General features: G+C 33.7%; 1 protein-coding gene across 10 annotated transcripts in view; it reads left to right on the forward strand.

The window, feature by feature from the left end:
* Positions 1 to 20,429, forward strand: part of LOC108741823 (plasma membrane calcium-transporting ATPase 2) — a 38,126-nt gene that overhangs the window by 14,958 nt on the left and 2,739 nt on the right. For 3 of the 10 annotated variants that reach the window (XM_018476760.2, XM_018476758.2, XM_018476759.2), the window contains exons 2-17: positions 5,581 to 5,750; positions 8,951 to 9,154; positions 9,217 to 9,500; positions 10,477 to 10,687; positions 11,107 to 11,142; positions 11,521 to 11,921; positions 11,989 to 12,231; positions 12,297 to 12,538; positions 12,622 to 13,066; positions 13,128 to 13,322; positions 13,385 to 13,591; positions 13,650 to 13,848; positions 13,907 to 14,118; positions 14,223 to 14,374; positions 14,448 to 14,583; positions 19,393 to 20,399. In XM_018476760.2, coding sequence (XP_018332262.1) covers positions 5,594 to 5,750; positions 8,951 to 9,154; positions 9,217 to 9,500; positions 10,477 to 10,687; positions 11,107 to 11,142; positions 11,521 to 11,921; positions 11,989 to 12,231; positions 12,297 to 12,538; positions 12,622 to 13,066; positions 13,128 to 13,322; positions 13,385 to 13,591; positions 13,650 to 13,848; positions 13,907 to 14,118; positions 14,223 to 14,374; positions 14,448 to 14,583; positions 19,393 to 19,854 — 3,786 coding nt within the window. In that variant the 5' untranslated portion in view covers positions 5,581 to 5,593 and the 3' untranslated portion in view covers positions 19,855 to 20,399. Of the gene's footprint in view, positions 1 to 5,580; positions 5,751 to 8,950; positions 9,155 to 9,216; positions 9,501 to 10,476; positions 10,688 to 11,106; positions 11,143 to 11,520; positions 11,922 to 11,988; positions 12,232 to 12,296; positions 12,539 to 12,621; positions 13,067 to 13,127; positions 13,323 to 13,384; positions 13,592 to 13,649; positions 13,849 to 13,906; positions 14,119 to 14,222; positions 14,375 to 14,447; positions 14,584 to 17,745; positions 19,142 to 19,392; positions 20,400 to 20,429 lie in introns of those variants that run through there. The other 7 variants (XR_003231203.1, XM_025974873.1, XM_025974875.1 and 4 more) reach the window with 5 other exon arrangements.

Below are 20,429 nucleotides of genomic sequence, written 5' to 3' on the forward strand. Positions count from 1 at the left end.
ATATTGTAATTTGTCTTAAAACGTCTGTTCATCAACAGAAAGTAATTTTACACATTTACCATAAAATGAAAATTGACAACAGTTTTTATTACTTACAGTCAACAATAATTAGTAGTGTGTTATCGAAAATCATTTGAACAACTGACAATGAGATGACCCCAATCAAAATCACAGATAATTAAAAAAAAAACTTGTTTATTGTAAATGCTCATCTTTATATTTCATGCTCGTTTTAAAAAACGCGTAGGTACTTATTCCGATAAAAGTTATNCAGTCTGTCCATGTTTATTTTATCTGCATTGCAATTTCTACTATTGAAAACAGTTTATATCTTCCCCAACTGATTGTGTATATTCCCTTGAAACGGAGTTAAATGTAAAATTATTTTGTATTGTTATTATTATTTTGACCTATTAAATTTACGTAAACACAGTGTTGGAATACAAAGCGTTTATAAATCGGACACGATTGTATCTATTATTGCTATGGAATAATAGTATTTAATTGCAATATTTTCGTAGAAATTTTTTTCATATTTTTTAAACGGAATTTAATCATACCTACTTGGTTACAGTCATACCAAGAAATGACGTCAAATATTGGTCATACAGCAATAATTTAATAATGAGTTTTAAATTAACTGTGCAATTTTGTCATTTTTTTTTGCATTTGCAAAACTTATTTCCTGTATACATATTATCTGCTAATAAATCTGTATTTATCTAGATAAATAACAGAAGTGTATCAAAAATTTAAGGATTTGTTAGCATGTCTTTTTTTAAAGGGTAATGTGGTATAGCTTACGACTTTTAAGGTGCTAAAACAAAATAAAAAAAAAAGAGAAAACCCTCGTCTAATACCTACCTCACTGATGCGAAAATAACTCCTTTGTCGATATTATATACCCAGATTTAAGGTGTAGGAAAATAAAATTCTGCAACCCCTTTAATATTTATGTTACATCCCTTTTATGGCGTGTTCAGAAATGTAGCCAGTATAAATAACTTCAGAGGGTGCGCCAGTCGTTGCGAGCAAACTTAATTTTCATTGAATTAACTAATGACTTTTTTTTTTGAAAATTGCCTTGCCTCTTTGATTACAGGTTTAATGTATAACATAAACGACGAAAGACGAAATGAAACGAAAAAGAGATTGATTATTTAGTTTTTACTTTATTTCTCTTTTACAAAAAAGTGTGAAAGTGATACACCTGTATCGTACCTATACTTATAAATTTCCTTTAGCCTATTACGTAAGTTAGCAATATATGTATACATATATAGGTAGTGTTTCGTGTAAAAAGCAGTTTCAAACTGGAAATGTAAACTTGTTTAAACTGGCTAAGGGCTAAAAGGAGGGGCAAGAATGTACAGGAGGTAATTTCATTAAAACAAATTCACATGTTGACCTAAAAAATACACGTATAGGAAATACATTACAGAATTTGTATTGCCTTCAATTAATTGTTTTATTATGTAAGAACCTTTACTTGGGGTTACATCCCTATTTTATTGGGTACCTGTAATTTACAAACGCTGTTGTTTTACTTTCGGCAGTTTAATAGTGATATTGTTTTTTTGCATGTAGGTAGGTATAAAGCATTTCCCTCGAGGTAGCTCATTTTACTGAAGTTATTTATGTTCCACATGGGGCCGCTCAGAAAATAATGCTATCTATAAACATGCATGTACATTACATACACATATAGGTATATACATATAACAAAAATTATAGGTCCTGTAGCTTCTTTATCATAACTTCAATAAAATTCATTCCTAACTTTGATTGCTCTCTACACGTCGGCGGCAAAGGGTATTTTTAGTAGAGTAACAAAAAACGCAATAAAGCAAAAAATGCTGCACTGCCCAATTTTGTGTATCTAATAAAAGTAGCCATTGTCGAATTGGTAATAAAAAAGATACCTACACGCTAAATTAAATAAACAAATGGATTAGTCGGTTTTTTCTTTTTTTTTATGATAAAGTAGATATATCTAAGATACCTACTTATATCGAGTTAATAATTTAATGTTTTAAATAAGAGCCACTACGTTTTATCTGTAAATAAAATGCGTTGTTTGGGGTACCGAAAAAATTAATGGTTAACTTTTGGCGAGAGAGTTATACCTAATTAAGGAAGTTATGTGTAGTGATAATTATTTTTCATTAAAAGATACGGTCTACTTTTAATAATCTTGTTAATGAAAGTTAAAACTAAAATTTCGAAATCCTAATTACAAGTCGTTAGAATGCGAAATGAATAACACGTTTACAAACTCTAAGCTTTCTTCGTTTTATACGTGCAGACAATAACAAAAACTCAAAATTGAACAATGTAAACTTAAAGTAATATAACTACAATTCTGATTAAAAAAAAAATGTGAAATGCTAATACAGGAAATCTACAACCGCAGTGCAATTTGTGGTTATTTAAAATATTGTGTAAAATACAATCATTTAATACATTTAATAAAAGGAGGGTTAAAACAAAGGTCAACATCTTTAATGGCTCGTAGAGAAATAAAATTTTACAATTCTTTCGACTAACTTTTTAAACCATTGTATTTCACATTGTTTTAAGCATGCATTGTTAAAATGGTTATGTAACAATTATTGTGGGACTATTTATGTATTTATTATAGTGAAGAAAATAATAAGTATTGTGTGCATACCCATGTATAGGAAGTATTATGACAATGTTATTTTTGAAAAGGTATGAATGAAATTAAATATTTGCGCTATAGTAATTGTAAAATAATTACGTATCTATGACGAAAAGTTTATTTATGTACTAATATAGAGTGTATATAGATACATATAATATATAATATGTTTTCATTGACCCAAAAAACGGCCTAACCTTGCAAATAGTTCTTTCTGTATATTGATTCGTCTAATGGAATTCTTTATGACAATGTCTTTCTAGCCTTTCTGCCTTTTATTTCTACATTCTACGACATAAATATGTATTGGCGGTGAAAGCGAGCCCTAAAATCCGATCGATATAGTTGGGTTAGGGTTGCTCTATGCCCTCGAGCGTCGAGTTCCTAGTAAAGCGGATTTCGGTATTCGTCCTTAAGCCATGTTTTGTGGCACATAAGGAATCCTCACTTATTAACAGTTAATAACTAGTTAAATACTTCAAATCTGCTAAAGGTATGGCTTTGGACAGAATCTTACGTATGTGAAACAAACAAGATCTATCTCTAAAATGCCTTCTCTAATACATACTTTACTTTTCAAACTCTATTAAATTTGAAATTTCTAAGATTTCAATTTGTTTCGTAGACTTTTTTTTTATTATAATGAGATTCATATAAATTTTTGTTTTAGAAAAATGAAAAGGAAGTTTAAATTATATATAATACAAATTTTACTGTTAATTTAAATGATAACCAAGCACTGTTAATTATTCGGCCTGTAAAAAAAAACGATATTTCAAGGGAATAAAATGGTGCCATTGGGATTTGTTATATCTGTAGGAAGTAACACATTGTAATGAATCGTTTCAAAGTTAGTGACGTTGTTGAAAATTCGCCAAGTTTTGTTTTAGTGTTCTGCTTTTTGACTAACTTTACCATTNAAGGTGGTGGCCCATACGGTTCAACTACTTACGTCCTGATCTATACAATAAACATGCATGTACATATGTATCCATATAATAGTGCTAATTAAACTTGGATTTCTTTAAATAGATTAGATCCGTGTAGTGACCTTTGAGTTACGGTCGGCTCTAATTGAATTATTTCCGTTTGTGTTATTTGTTGTTTGACTCATCGAGGTGTAAAGCATGTGCATTCATGAAATACATAATACATATAACTGTAATATTATATTTCTTGACAGATATAGACTCGACGATATGACGTTATCAAGTAATCTTTCTCAATCTAATGCTACCGTTCGGCTAATTAATGACATGCTAAAGACTAAGAGAAACGTGTAATTATGTAATAAACTAGTAACAACTACGTGTACGTAGTACAATAACTGCGAAATAGCAGTGGGACGATGCCACAAAACTTACAAAAATAGGTGTGAGCTAATAAGCTGTTTTATGTCTGTAATTATTAAGTTAAATCCGGTTATCAATTCTATGTGAAGTATGGATTTATGTAAAAGTGTTTTAATGTGTTTTTAAAAAAATTAAATGCCTTTTTGTTTCACAATTTTTATTCGTAGGTAAATTTAAAAATAATGGTATTTTAATGTGTTTTTAAAAATATTAATGTATACACATAATACGCCCTATAAGTTTCCTTCAATAAAATCAACATTACGAAAAATGTTGATTAAATAAATATTTTTAGATCAATTTCACGGCAGTCCACAACGTCTATATACACATTGACTGTTTATGTAAATAATTCTCTAACATTTTGTGTATATAGTTACTCATTTCAGCAGTAACCATTATATGTTTGTACTATACAGAAGAAATTCACTGCCAGTGAGGTCAAGGACAAGGCTGCTGGTGTTATTCATATAGCGACTACAAATCAAAAAATTGTTAAAATCCTGTTATCTCAAATCTAAGTAATTAAATATTTTAAAAGCTGATCTAATAATTAAAATTAAATTTGCAGTCAAATAAATACGAAAACTATAAATTGTTTGTCAATCTTAAAATAGATGTGTTGAAAAAAATGTTCATTTAATAAACGGTTATTCAACTGATTAACCTAATTAACATATATATATATATATATAGGTACATTTATACACATATACATCATTTTAACAAGAATTGTTTTTCTAAATTGACTTAGGTGTTCTTGAGACACTTTTACTACCATAATTGCTCACCCAGTTGACATAACAGGATTTATAAAAAGATACTTTTTATTTATCAAGTTTTATAAGTATATTAAGTACTTACATCTTTTTTTTTTGTTTTAAATGTGATGGTTTCGGCAAATACAATTTCAATTTTAATTTATCGATTGGATTGCCATTATAAAAATCCACCACCACCCTGCCTGCCGCGCCTGATGTTTTATTTAACAGAATGGAATAATTTTGTAATTTATAAGCAATCAGTTTTATAAAAAATTGCGTGACCAACATACGACACCATAATTTCAACCTCGTAATCGGTTGAATGAATCATTAATTAGTGACGTAATTAATCGCTGTGTGATTAAGTAAGATTAAATTGAAGATTCAGAAATAAAAAAATCGACGTAAGAATTTTCTTGAACTAAATGGGGTCTTTATGTAAACGATTTTTCATTAGGTTCTTCATTTTGGGTTAGGCTAGGTTAGGTTACGTTACAATAGACTAGCTTATATTATGAAAAAAATATACCTGTCGGGGCTTATTTATTTTTGAATAAATTATATTAGTACCCACACGAAATTTTTTGTTGATAACTGATTTTACATTAGCAGAAAATAACAAAAATTTCTCCCTGAAAATAAATAGAAGTGGCCGCGCGTACCTTTTTATTGAGATACCTTTTGTGAATTTGTTTACAGTTGGTTCTATAAAATAAGAAACTACAAATTAAATTTTTCTTAGATGTAAATAAAGAGATCAAAAAGAAAAGAAAATAAAAATGTTTTATCTCTTCTGTTGCAGCTATAGCTGAAAGATGGCTACGATAGACGGACGGCCTGCTCAATATGGGATCTCCCTCAAGCAAATGCGTGACCTCATGGAACACCGAGGTCGTGAGGGAGTCAACAAAATCAAAGACTTGGGTGGAATACAAGAACTTTGTAAAAAGCTCTACACGTCACCCAATGAAGGTAATTTATTTTAATAGTTCTTTTGCGGATTCAGTATCCAAATATCCAGAAGCACACAAAATTTGCAAATTTAAGTTTCTGCCTTTTTATATTCTCTGTTTTGTAAAATAAATGCAAATTGGTAAAAGGTTGTTACGTAGTCTATTTAAGACTTATTAACATGGAAATTAATTAATATACATTAGTAAAAAAATCCGCTCTCTTCCTTTTTGGAGTATTTTAAACTATTACTAGTAAACCATAAAATTATCTCTAACACTCTTAGTCACCTGTTTTACCACTGGTGTTAATCTTTAAACCCTTTGTTTGTTTTTATTTACTTATAAATTAGATTCACAATACACCAATTAATTTTTGAGCAATTTAAGTTATCCTTTATTAAACTTTATTGTAGGTATGTTAACGGTAAAAGTAAATAAATAACGTCAATAAAGAAACAGAATAGAAATAGTCACGTACTGACATAAATTATCATTTAGAAAGATATTTAGCGGGGTTATATTTATGTATCAAAACCATTTTCTGGTCTTTGACGTCAATGCGTTACATTATTATCTTGACACGTAAGGTTTAAGAAATAAAAAGATTAGGTATCTTTACGTAAAAATTAATTAAATAAATATTTTCGTGCAGGTATATTTCCGAAAAAGAAACTAAAACCCTTTTCCATTCTACCTATTAATTTTTTGCCATTATGTACTTGAGGATTATTTAATTTATTTTCTTAGTTTGGACATGTCGAAAATGTTTCAGGTAACAGACAAGCCCGGAAGTTATGTTAGTATATAGATTAGGTAAATGTGTGTTGTATTTGTATTTTAAAATCATTGATACCTAAAATTGTGCTATTTTTTGTATACCTTCGAAAAAGATTAAATTTTATTTGTTAAACATTTCTAAAAAAATCTATTTTTGTGTGCTTATATTTGAATTCTTAAATCGTGGTTGGTGGTTAGTTTGCTTATCATTATTTTGTGGAGTAGGTACGTGATATCGTTAAATTGCTGTCAGCAACGTGTGTACGGAAAATAACACTAAAGTAAAGTTTTAATCATCGTTCTAACAAAAAGAGAAAAATAGGAGAGCGACCTTTAGAGAAATGGCAAAAAGCAAAGGTAGTTCTGTGTATATAAGTATACATTTTATATACATATCTACATCGCATTTTATACCTAGAAAGAATCATCCATCGAAGCAATGAATTTCGGACCAGCCCACTTTTTTTTATTATCAATCAACTCTGACCTTTTAAATCTGATAATTTTGCCGATAAATACTTATTTCTTAGAATTGCGATATTTTTTATTACAAGATAAATAGGTAGAGTATTAAGTAAGTTATTTTGCAATTCAAAAAAAAAGTTTCACCTTTTATTGTTATTTGATATTTATCGAGTTACTGCTGTAGGTATTGTTTGTTTTATTAAACCTATATCTGTTTGTGAGTTTTTTGTTTTCTATAAAACTTAGCAATAATGTATATACTTAATACTTAAAAGATAATTCATTCTTCAGAAAAATAATAAAACAGAAATTGGAAACAAATCAGATTCTTCAGAATTCTTGGTTTTCCAAAAATTACAAAAAAATGGTAGAAATATCCTAGTAGTAGATAGAAAATCCAAACTATAAGTAGGTACTGAATGCGAAAAAAATTTCGTTTCCATGGTAAATAAGTAACGGAAATCGACATTCCCCAATATTAACAACTCTCAAAACAGTAGTAAAAATTTCGTTAATAATAGGCTAGAGTTAATAATATGTACTGTTACCTCTAGAAAGAAGGTTTATTTTGAATTACTACAAACGACGTGGTAAATGCCATCTGACTTTAAGTGGAATTCAAAAATTTTCAACAAGGTCCATAAGGATATCGACTTGCCGATCTTTTCAATTCCACTAAAGGTACTCTTAAACATGTGGGCTGTTTAGAATCTGACTAAAATTTATCTTGTGTATGGGAGAAAAAGAATGGAAGGTCTTGTTTTTCCCCTACAACGACGGTGGGTGCTCTAAAATGATTGGTTATTGCATTGCTTATATGTACTGTACATAGTTGCTTTATTATCCAATTACAAAATTAGAATGTAAATATATAGTCATAGCAGTAACGAATAGAAAAGGTAAGGGGAAGTAACAGGTTCTTGAGCCAATAAAAATAAACTAAGATATTGGATTGGCAGTTAACCAATAACTGTCCCAAAAAATCCCCCCAAACAGCATATCTTGTGTAATCGTTTATGTACTTTACAGACACCAATAAGGTAATAAGAGTGAAATAGACATACAGTGAAAAGAGTATACAGAAATTAAAGTTATATACATATATATATATGCTAACCAATTGGAATTTCTGAATAAGAAAGGACTCATATGTATCTAGTACGTAATTGCGACAAATATTGCATAAAAGATTCGGGGGTTCCCCTTTCAGGTATTAGGTTTATGCAGTGTTGCCAAGTAGATGATTTTTTTAAATAATTCAAAGCATTTATAATATTCCGTTTTCAAGTAGTTACAAAGGGTTCTGATATGTGGGTAGATGTTAGGTATTAGTTAGTTTATTGTTTAAGTAATGTGTAGGTATTAATTTTCGAAATTCCGTTTCCTTTAACGCGAATATTTCGGATGCAGCCAATTCCTAAGTTTTCAGTGTTCTCATATGATAGTTGACGAAGTATGTAGGCATTTACATATTACACAAAACGGGAAGATCGTAACGATAAACTCTATACTACCTACCTACGCAATTTTCCGAATTATTACTCATGGCTATTGACAAAGTTTTCGATTAGGTCCGAAAATTCAATTATATTGATAATCGGAATATTAAAAAAAAAATTTGAAAGAATAAAATATTCGAATGAGAAATAATTTGATTGATTGATAGTTTTTCTCTCGGTGGCCTTGCTGACACCCTACAACCCATAACAGACTTCCTATTTATCTTTTGAAGTATAATATTTTCTATAACTAAAATCAGAGTAATATAAGGGCAAAAAATATAGGAAAAACGAATGTTACCCTGTTTTTCTTATGATGATATTCAAAAAGAAAGAGATCAGGATCGGTCACCCACTTGAATTTTAAAACTTAGTTAAATTGGTTGCGTTGTTGTACGAGGTCTGCCACAGAAGTACATTGTCGTTCCAAAAAGTTTGATTATTTAAATTAAAAAAAAAAATGCTTAATCTCTGCTAGGTCTCAGCGGGTCCCAGGCAGATTTAGATCATCGGAGAGAAGTTTTTGGCTCAAATTCAATTCCGCCTAAACCCCCAAAGACTTTTCTACAATTAGTATGGGAGGCTCTACAGGATATCACTCTCATTATTCTTGAAGTAGCTGCCATAGTGTCCTTAGCCCTTTCATTTTATCATCCAGCCGCCGAAGAAGATGAATCTATTCGTGAGTTATTATCTTTTTTCGTTATCATTCAAGTGTTACTTAATTAACACGTGCCTTTGCAGCTTTTGACGACGATGAAACAAGTCACGGGTGGATTGAAGGGTTGGCAATTTTAATATCGGTTATCGTGGTAGTTCTCGTGACAGCATTCAATGATTACACCAAAGAGCGACAGTTTCGTGGTTTACAAAGTCGAATTGAGGGCGAGCACAAATTCGCCGTCATTCGACACGCCGAAGTAATTCAGATTCCTGTGAGCGAAATAGTTGTTGGTGATATTTGCCAGATAAAGTACGGAGATCTGCTCCCTGCGGATGGCATTTTAATACAATCAAATGACTTAAAGGTAAGTTCCCCGAAAACGATGCAGTTTCGTCCTTAATATTGTATGCATGTTCGATTCAGCTTTGGCCCTTATTTNAAACTTAGTTAAATTGGTTGCGTTGTTGTACGAGGTCTGCCACAGAAGTACATTGTCGTTCCAAAAAGTTTGATTATTTAAATTAAAAAAAAAAATGCTTAATCTCTGCTAGGTCTCAGCGGGTCCCAGGCAGATTTAGATCATCGGAGAGAAGTTTTTGGCTCAAATTCAATTCCGCCTAAACCCCCAAAGACTTTTCTACAATTAGTATGGGAGGCTCTACAGGATATCACTCTCATTATTCTTGAAGTAGCTGCCATAGTGTCCTTAGCCCTTTCATTTTATCATCCAGCCGCCGAAGAAGATGAATCTATTCGTGAGTTATTATCTTTTTTCGTTATCATTCAAGTGTTACTTAATTAACACGTGCCTTTGCAGCTTTTGACGACGATGAAACAAGTCACGGGTGGATTGAAGGGTTGGCAATTTTAATATCGGTTATCGTGGTAGTTCTCGTGACAGCATTCAATGATTACACCAAAGAGCGACAGTTTCGTGGTTTACAAAGTCGAATTGAGGGCGAGCACAAATTCGCCGTCATTCGACACGCCGAAGTAATTCAGATTCCTGTGAGCGAAATAGTTGTTGGTGATATTTGCCAGATAAAGTACGGAGATCTGCTCCCTGCGGATGGCATTTTAATACAATCAAATGACTTAAAGGTAAGTTCCTCGAAAACGATGCAGTTTCGTCCTTAATATTGTATGCATGTTCGATTCAGCTTTGGCCCTTATTTTATGAAATAATAATTATAAACATTCTTTCCTTGTCATTTACTAGTTATACTTTTATTCATACAAACCGTTGCATCAGTGCCATAACATTTGCTTAAAGTCAAAACGAGTGGGTTAGGTTGGTTTAAAAATGTATCTTCTTATATATTTTTTGTTGTGCGTGATAGGTTGATGAGTCATCACTGACTGGAGAGTCAGATCATGTAAAGAAAGGCGAATCTTTCGATCCGATGGTGCTTTCCGGTACGCATGTGATGGAAGGTTCGGGAAAAATGCTAGTCACCGCAGTGGGAGTCAATTCTCAAGCTGGTATTATTTTCACCCTATTGGGTGCAGCAGTGGACCAACAGGAAGCGGAAATAAAGAAAATGAAAAAAGGTACGATCAAAGCGATTTCGTCCGGCATGTATTCGTACAATGTTGTGCCCCCCTTTTCTCATTATGAAACGTTATATTATAGTCAGTATTGTGTCTCTTACCAAACCCCCCCCCCTGCAATAAATTTTTTAGATATGTCTCTTTGCACTTATCTATGGTTAGTTGAATAATTGAACAGACCTGAAAATATCCACAATTTAAAACAAACCACAATATTTAATAAAATAAATTTGTTGTCCCGTTGTTGCTGCCGATTTGCAGAAGCGTTTTTACCAATTGAGATATTAGTTGCGAAAAATTAAAAGTAAAAATAACTAGTCGTTTTTGCAAATCGGCTCTGTTATAAATTTGCCCATATCAGGACTTGGGTGTGACTTTTTGATAGCTAATGTTCTCCTTTTGCATGTGTTTTTGTACAGAAGCTAAAAAGCAACGGAAGAAGAAAAGCTCGACAGGTGAATTTTTTACTTTTATTATTATTATTAATGTTACATTAACACTAAGTGTGACCCCCACTAACAAAGCAACCCCGAATAACCGCTTCACCCTAAGTTAGGAATTTGCCAATGCATGCCATGGGGATCCGAAAATAAAAAAAAAAATGTTATACATGTATAAGTATATGTATAAAATATATACATATACATACGGGTTGAAATCGTTTGTTTTTTTTTTAAAGCAAATTCCTGACTAAATGCACACTAAACCAAGTAAAAATTGTAGACGATATCCAGTTACGATTAGAATTTGGCTTGCTTGTAAGCTCGATCGTATATACAATCAATATGGAAATAATTAATTCACTGCTTAAATATGTGTATTAATAATATTAGGTGATGATGAAGGAGCTGTAACTGGAAACAGTCATGTCAACTCCCCTGCGCCCCCCGTTTCGAATAAAATCGATGCAGTTCCCGAAACAGGAGAAAATCACGTACAGTCGTCATCCCCAGCAGCGGAAAGTCATAAAAAGGAGAAGTCGGTACTTCAAGCGAAACTTACGAAGCTTGCCATACAAATCGGTTATGCAGGCTCCACAATAGCTGTTCTTACTGTTCTTATTTTGATTACTCAGTTCTGCGTGAAAACGTTTTTTATCGATGGCAAGGGTTGGAAGAACACCTATGCTAATTATCTGGTCAAGCACCTTATCATCGGTGTAACTGTTTTGGTGGTCGCTGTTCCTGAAGGATTACCTCTTGCTGTTACTCTCTCTTTAGCTTATAGCGTTAAGGTACGGAATAAACAGCAGCAATCTCTCATCCCAAATTATTAATAACCTTGTCATTTTTCATCTATAGAAAATGATGAAAGACAACAATTTAGTGAGACATTTGGATGCTTGTGAAACGATGGGTAATGCTACAGCTATCTGCTCAGATAAGACGGGCACGCTAACAACAAACAGGATGACAGTCGTTCAATCGTATATTTGCGAACAACTTTGCAAAACTATGCCTAAATTCTCCGATATACCAGCACATGTTGGAAATCTCATAATAGAAGGAATCTCTGTAAATTCAGCTTTCACTTCGCGTATTATGGTAAAAAAATGTGTACACCCATATCTTTCCGTCGTTTATACTTACCTTCCAAATCATTATTTTAGCCTTCAGAAGATCCCACAGAACTACCAAAACAAGTTGGCAATAAGACTGAATGTTCATTGTTAGGTTTTGTATTAGGTCTAGGAAAAAGTTATCAGACAGTACGTGACGACCATCCTGAAGAATCGTTTGTACGAGTTTATACGTTTAACTCCGTGAGAAAGTCGATGAGTACTGTAATACCTAGACCGGGTGGCGGTTACAGGTTATATACGAAAGGTGCTTCTGAAATGATACTAAACAAGTGAGTTCTTAAATCTTTCAAGCAGTATCACTTGTACCTCTTTATCGTATTTGTTCTCTATTGGGAAACGTGTTACGTTCCAGGTGTGCCTTTATTTACGGTCACGATGGCCGTTTGGAAAAATTCACCAGAGATATGCAAGAACGTCTATTGCGACAAGTAATTGAGCCGATGGCTTGTGACGGTTTACGTACAATAGCTATTGCATATCGCGACTTTGTTCCTGGTAAGGCGGAGATAAACCAAGTTCATTCGGAAACAGAGCCTAACTGGGACGATGAAGCAAACATTGTTAACAACTTGACCTGCCTTTGCGTTGTTGGTATAGAAGATCCGGTAAGACCTGAAGTGCCAGACGCTATCAGAAAATGTCAAAGGGCTGGTATCACGGTTAGAATGGTCACTGGAGATAATATTAATACAGCACGTTCGATTGCCACAAAATGTGGTATTCTAAAACCGAACGAAGACTTCCTTATTCTTGAAGGCAAAGAGTTTAACAGAAGGATTAGGGACGCTAATGGAGAAGTAAGTTAGAAATTGAAGATTACATATCGTAACTATTATGACATGTTGTTATCTCTTGTAGGTTCAGCAACATCTGATAGACAAAGTGTGGCCTAAACTGCGCGTACTTGCGCGCTCTTCTCCTACTGACAAGTACACATTGGTGAAAGGTATCATTGACAGTAAGATTAGTGAACAGAGGGAAGTAGTTGCGGTCACTGGAGATGGTACAAACGACGGCCCAGCTTTGAAAAAGGCCGACGTCGGATTCGCTATGGTATATTCCTTTCAAAAATAAATTCCAGTCAGTTCAATTTACACGTTGTTGTTTGTTTTTAGGGTATTGCCGGAACTGATGTTGCTAAAGAAGCGTCTGATATTATTTTGACCGACGACAACTTCAGTAGCATTGTTAAAGCTGTCCTGTGGGGCAGAAACGTGTACGATAGCATTGCTAAATTTTTGCAGTTCCAACTTACCGTAAATGTTGTTGCTGTTATTGTAGCTTTTATTGGTGCCTGTGCTGTTCAAGACAGTCCTCTGAAGGTAAATTATATGAAAGAGGAGAATGCTGTTAATAATACAAAAACAACCTATTTCGTAGGCTGTCCAAATGTTATGGGTCAATTTGATTATGGACACCTTGGCCTCATTAGCATTGGCTACAGAACTTCCAACACCAGATCTATTATTAAGAAAACCATATGGAAGAACGAAGCCGTTGATATCTAGGACCATGATGAAAAATATATTAGGACAAGCTGTTTACCAGCTAACTGTTATATTTTCTTTGTTATTTGTTGGTAAGAATACGCCATTTAATTGATTTTCGTTTAGTTTTTTAATATTACATCTTGACAGGTGACAAGATGTTGGATATTGAGTCAGGTCGCGGAGCCCCTATTGGTGCTGGTCCAACGCAGCACTTCACTGTTATTTTCAATTCATTTGTTATGATGACACTTTTTAACGAGTTCAACGCTCGGAAAATTCACGGACAAAGGAACGTTTTTGAAGGAGTTTTTACGAACCCGATCTTCTACAGTATATGGTTGGGAACTTGTGCTGCACAGGTACTTCTTTTGTTCTGTTTATTCCATTGATTCTTAACAAGTTAATTTTATGTAAAATCATTACTTTTACATAAATGGGTGTTCATATCTTTAATCAAAATTAGGTAGTAATTGTGCAATATGGAAAAATGGCATTCTCAACAAGAAGTTTGACCCTGGAACAATGGCTCTGGTGTCTGTTCTTTGGTTTTGGAACACTACTTTGGGGCCAGGTTGTGACAACTATACCAACTAGGAAAATACCTAAGATACTATCGTAAGTAATCGGAGGTTTTTTTTCGCAGTTAAATATTGAATTTATAATGCTCTTCTTTCTTTGCGTTATAAAGATGGGGCCGTGGTCATCCAGAAGAGTATACCGAAGCCATTAACATCGGCGAAGAGAAGTTCGATTTGGATTCAGATAAGAAACCAAGGGCGGGACAAATTCTTTGGATTAGGGGTTTGACTAGATTACAGACACAAGTAAGTGCGTGTATAGTATTGCTACGTACGCAATGTGAATTTATACATATGTTGCACTCCTCAATAGGAGGTTTATTAAATCGATAGGCCTTAAAATGAGGAGTGCTTATGTAGTATGTAAATGAGTGATTGATGAACAGAGCTCGGAAAATAGGATTTTTTAGGTAGTAAGATCAAAAAAAGTTGAGGCTTCCCTTTCCCTGCCACTCCCGTTAATTCCATTAAAATAAGTGTTAGTGTTAAAGCATGATGCATTATTTGTGATTCAATTTGATAGCTCGATATTGGGTTATCAGATGCGCTTTTGTTGTCACTGTTACTGATAGCTTAAATAATTAAAAAGTAACTGTGTTTGTTCTTAACTGAATTCGGTTGTAGATTTTAATAGATGTATTTGTTAGTTAACTATAGAGGAACACACCGTCCTCGACAACAAAAACAAAACGTATTTTTTCTACACGAGTTGGTGATACTTTAAACGATACATATCTTTTAGCTTATTATATTATATTGTTAAGAAAATAACTGGTGATGGAGCTTTGGCAATTTCACTTGTTCTAGTCTGCCGTCTCCGATTATTTATTAATTTACGCATGCTTAACATATTTCTTGAAATACCACTTTTCGTTGCGTGCTTTATAAGAACTTTAAGGTATTCAACAGGCAGTAGTAACGATAACGAAGCATAGCAGTTTAGTTGCTGTGCATGCCATGCGGTTTTCGTCCGTGCTCGAGCCCCAAGTTGGCTGTGTTGTCTCAAGTTGCACCACCCACCATCACACCTTTGGGTTTCTTATGATACGACTATTATGGATCTTCTCCATAGAATCAACAGTAAAACAAACCATTTCTAACTACTTTCCTACTTGTACACATATGTATACCACACTCATCATCAGTGTTAACGTCTTTTGTGTTGTTTATTATACAAGAACACCATAATGTATTCGTAACCAGGAGAAAAGAAAGGAAGAAGTTAGTTGAAAGTTGTAGTATCTAGTTCCATAGAAGGTGTGAAGAGCCCAAAGAGGCGAATAAAAAAACGCAAAGTCGTAGTTGACGATGAATCGAGCCAGCTGTAGTTTGAAATATTACAGTACTGGACGTTTTTAATGTTGATTTATTTGTTAGCCGGCAGAACCGATGAGAGAAACTGAGGTATAGGATCACTGTGGGTGTCCCCAGCAATACCTGTCGCAGTATAAACAAGTACGTAGCTTGCAGTAGGCCATGCTTTGAGATGCCGTTTTTGCTGTCTTGCACTTGTAGTTACTGTGTAGACATTTTCCTGGTGTCGCCCCGCTGCTCGCCAGCGGCCGAAAACTTTCTGTAACACGTCTTGTGCTTCCGCGACAACACAGCCAAATTGATCGTTTTCGTTAACACCAAAGCAATCTTCGACGCAATCTCAATCTCTCTGTACATCAACGACAGACACGTACCATCGTTCACAACACTTTGGGGGAAGTCCTGCGCACATAATATTCCCTATGATAAGCATGGAACGTATCATCATTTGTTTATCAAAATTTTTACTTTTGAACGTCTCACAAACCTGTATAATAAGCTACTACAAATAAATGGGAGGCTAGTGAAGAACGTTCATGGAAAGTAAGAGAGATTCTACGTTAGTTATCAGATCATTGTTTTATCCTTTTACCAGTAATGGGTAAGAGAAGATTGCTTATTTAAAAAAGGAATTTATTGAGATAATGTGTCAATTTTCGGTTGTGCATCGTTTAAGTAATAGGTTTGTATCATTATATTTATGAACAAACGTCGATTTATAAAAAAATAAAACTTCACTATGAACCAGCCCAGGTGAGACTTAGTAAGTTGCTATCATCATCTTCGTTTTAACGCGTTTTTTTTTATCATTAGACTTCTTTGCCTTGATAACACAAAAACTAACAATTTAATGTATTTGTAGTATAAGTGGAGTTACAATATCATCGTGAACGTGGCTTCAGACTTCTGCTTGCAATGGTTACACTGTGCTTTATCGGATCCTAAAATGTCTTTAACTTCATTTTTCATTTTTCAGTTAATTATGATCGTTTCATGTTGTTTAACGTTAAAATTACTCGGTGATTTATTCACATCTAGTGACTACATACATTGTCACACGCATCATCATAGAACGTCTGCTTCAAAGAAATGTATGTTAGAAAAACTATTAATAAATTTGATGCAGACGTTTTCTCTACCTTCATGTAACATACTCATGTAACGTCTACCAGGTGTGTACATAGGATTTTAAAATATCACCAGCCAGTTGAAGGACGTGTGTGAACCATGAATCTATTTACTGGATCATCCTTGGTTTATTAAATATTGTCAGTATTCAAATCAAAATTAAGCCGAAAAAAATGTCTTCACTGGTTGTTCTGTTAAAGTATACCTACTAGAAAATAGCCATGATTTAAAAAGCAAACCAACATTTGCATAAAGCTAATTTCATTTAACAATAGAAGCCATTTGATATGACCCAAAGCACGTAAGTTATATTTAAAAACTTTTGACAAACTGGTGCCTTGTTCTAAATAAAGTCTAAATTTAGTCGACAATGGATATTAATAATGTAGTTTAAAATAGAAATGCGAAGGAATTTTCTTTTTAAATAGACGTTTAATGTAACAAAATGATATTTGCTGTTTGCTATTTTCGTTAAAAGAAAAAAATATTTCTTATACTTTTTTTAATAAAAATTGTGGCAGTGGCGATATATTTTTTTCGGCCATGTTACTGTAACAGTCTATAGAATATTATCTGAACATATCTTACTTTTTTGAAATAAAGATTAAAACGGTATCGTGTTGAAAATTCACGTAGAATTGTTGTAGCCACTTTATGGCAGGCGTTTAAACACCAACCTAAGAGAAGAAGGGCAAATGTCTTAAAATTTAAAAAATGAAAGTGGCAGTGATAAGGCATAAGGTGGATCCAGTGTGTGAGTAGATTCATACATTGTGAAAGCGTTTCTGGTGGGCAGACGGAGTTAAAATTAAAAATAAACGAAAAAAAAAAAAAATAGTAGCAGTAGCAGTAGTATCTTAATTGCCCACAATGAAATGCATTGTCGTGTTTGAGAGAAAGGAAAGAGTAAAAGAAGTGAGTGCATGCTAGCGCTGGCTCATGACCCCTGCTTCCCTGTGTTTGCAGCTGCGAGTAATCAGGGCGTTCAAGTCTACCCTAGAAGATCTGGAGGAGCGCCGTTCGGTACATAGTTTACACAGCTTACACAGTTTGCGCAGCTCGCGGAGCCATACGGGCCCTTGGCCACCCCGACCCCTCTCAGACATCACATATATAGACGAGGACCCTAGCGGCGGCAAGCTGAAGAGCGAGCGCGACGATCACCGTCTGCTGTCTCCTAACACCTTGCGGCCCCCGCCTCAACACCTGCCTCCCAACTCCGAGCTGCCCAAGCCCGTGCATGAGACTCGCATTTAGTGCCGGTCTTGTCCGGCGGGAGAGGGCCCGGCCTTATGGTCGATCCCCCCCCGTCCGCCTGATGGCATTCTATTCCTTTGCGGCGAGCAGTGCATGCAGACGCTCTTGTTAGTGCCACCTTATCGTAGCCGTAGCCATAGTGCTCCTGCCCTCGACCACCAGCCTCTTCCTTTACCGAAAGCTTAGCACGTAATAGACTAACAAAATGACCAAAACTGAAATTGATTTTTTTGTTACATTTCTGTATATAGTGTTTCGTAAAATTTACTACTTGTAGAATAGTTTGTATGTATAGCATTTTAGATAGCCTTAGAACTCTCAGGTTAGTGGTGATGGAGACAGATATCTATATATATACTATATATCTATACCTACATTTATATAAATATTATTATTACTATTACTTATTAGCCAACCCAGCGCATGTACTACAGAACTGCGAGTCAACTGTATTGTGTGTCGAACGCCAAGCGTTACCTAATTAAACAAAAAACATTTAAATATTCCCCACTTAATAATAATCAATTGATAACATAATAATCATTTATTTATTACTTACTTTATACATGTGTTGCATCAATTAATAATTTTTATCTGTCAACATTAATTAGCAGGCCACACCACCTAATAAGCCACTGAACTTACTCATACTTGTTTTATTTTGTTCGCTCACGTTCGTCACAATGATATTATTTAATATTTTTTAATGTTTTCATTTTAGGAAAGGTCTTTTATGATATACGATTGAGTTGCATTTAACTGCATTTATTTATTGCAATATACATTTATTAAAATATGCTTACATACTTATTTTTCAACGAATTACGTAAATAAAAATAATGATGCTCTGTTCTTACAAAATTGATCGGCTTAGAGCCAAATGTAGATACACGTTTCGAGCAATCGTGTGTCTGTTGATTGTGAACCACAATCTTGCGTAAATATTTAACACTAATTAAATTCACATTATAAGATAATTATAACGAAAGTCAGTATCATACTTAATGTAAGTTTTTGTGAATTAATGAATACAGTGATAAACCTTTATGCGAGATTGTTAATCGGCTTGGGTACTTCTCCTAAGAGCCCAAGGTGCTATCACTGAGGTACATCGAACATTGCAGAACGACATTTTAGCATTTATTTTCAGTTATTGTCTATGCATATTATTATGTCCATGAAAGACTATAAAAAATAATAAAATAAAAAAGCAGTCTAAGTGATCGATGTACATTGGTGCCTTTTAGGAACTAGTAGTATTATCTGATCTATCTTTTATTCTGTGCACTTACTTGTCTATTGTATGTGTCTGCCACTTTCTGTCAACCACTCTTAACGTGCCCTTTACTCTTGAAGGTGATAGGTGGTGAATTGCAAGAGCGTTTGATTCCAGTCCCATACAGCAAGAGCTCCACTGACCAAGCTGTAAGCTGCTTCCTACATCTTTCTGTCCGCTGTTTTCGTGTGCAATGTTTTGCTCTGTTTTTTTGCGTTTCACTGCTTCAATATTGTGTAAAGGCACTGCTTATACTGCTGTTTGCTACTATTTCAGCGACTGCAGTATCTGGCCCTTGTTTCAATATCGAAACAGTGGTAACATTCCGTTTTTTGTGGAATAGTTTGAGAATTCCTCAATCTAATGCCCGCAACAGCTCTATTACTTTTTTGTTTGCATGGTGCATGCTTTCTCTAGGTAGTCACAGATGCATAAGATGGCTCAAAACGACTGCTCGGCCGAAATATATGTCGATTGCCTTTTCCAAATTTTTACAAACAACTTACTACTACGTAATTGAACGTTTTTGTTTTTTATATTAATTACCATATTTCGAGTGCTACTTGATTGATAATTGGTTGATTAATTAATAACTACATACTAACAGTAATTTAGTTAAAACAATAATAATTTAACGCGACGACAGTTACCGCCGAGAAAACGAAATGCGCATCATAGTCTATTATTCTTTTATTCAATTTATTTAATTTCATTACCGTTTCGTTGTTTATTTAAAATGTGGCCTATAAAATACAGTTGCTTTCTTTAAAAATAACCAAAATAATGAAACTACACAGTAAATTAATAATTTTAAATAATCTCTATGATGCCTGAATTGCTTCAAAGTATCGGCCTCGTTGCATAGAATTAGTATTGTCTGTTAAACTGTAGAGGCTTCCATTTGTTTATAAAATGAGAAGTTACTGTTTAAATTTTGAATATATTTGTTGTTTGTAACCTTTGACGAAGTGTACTTAGACTGTTTTGTATTATTATTATTACTATTTTTTTTTAATATACTAACAGTTTGCTGTTTTCGAATCCAATTTTTAATAAAACATTGAAAGAATGACTTTTTAGTCAAATATTTGCTAGGTTGTGTTTTACGCCCTTAGTT

Source organism: Agrilus planipennis, unplaced genomic scaffold, assembly GCF_000699045.2.
Source record: "Agrilus planipennis isolate EAB-ADULT unplaced genomic scaffold, Apla_2.0 scaffold265, whole genome shotgun sequence".
Classification (NCBI taxonomy): Eukaryota; Metazoa; Arthropoda; class Insecta; order Coleoptera; family Buprestidae; genus Agrilus; species Agrilus planipennis.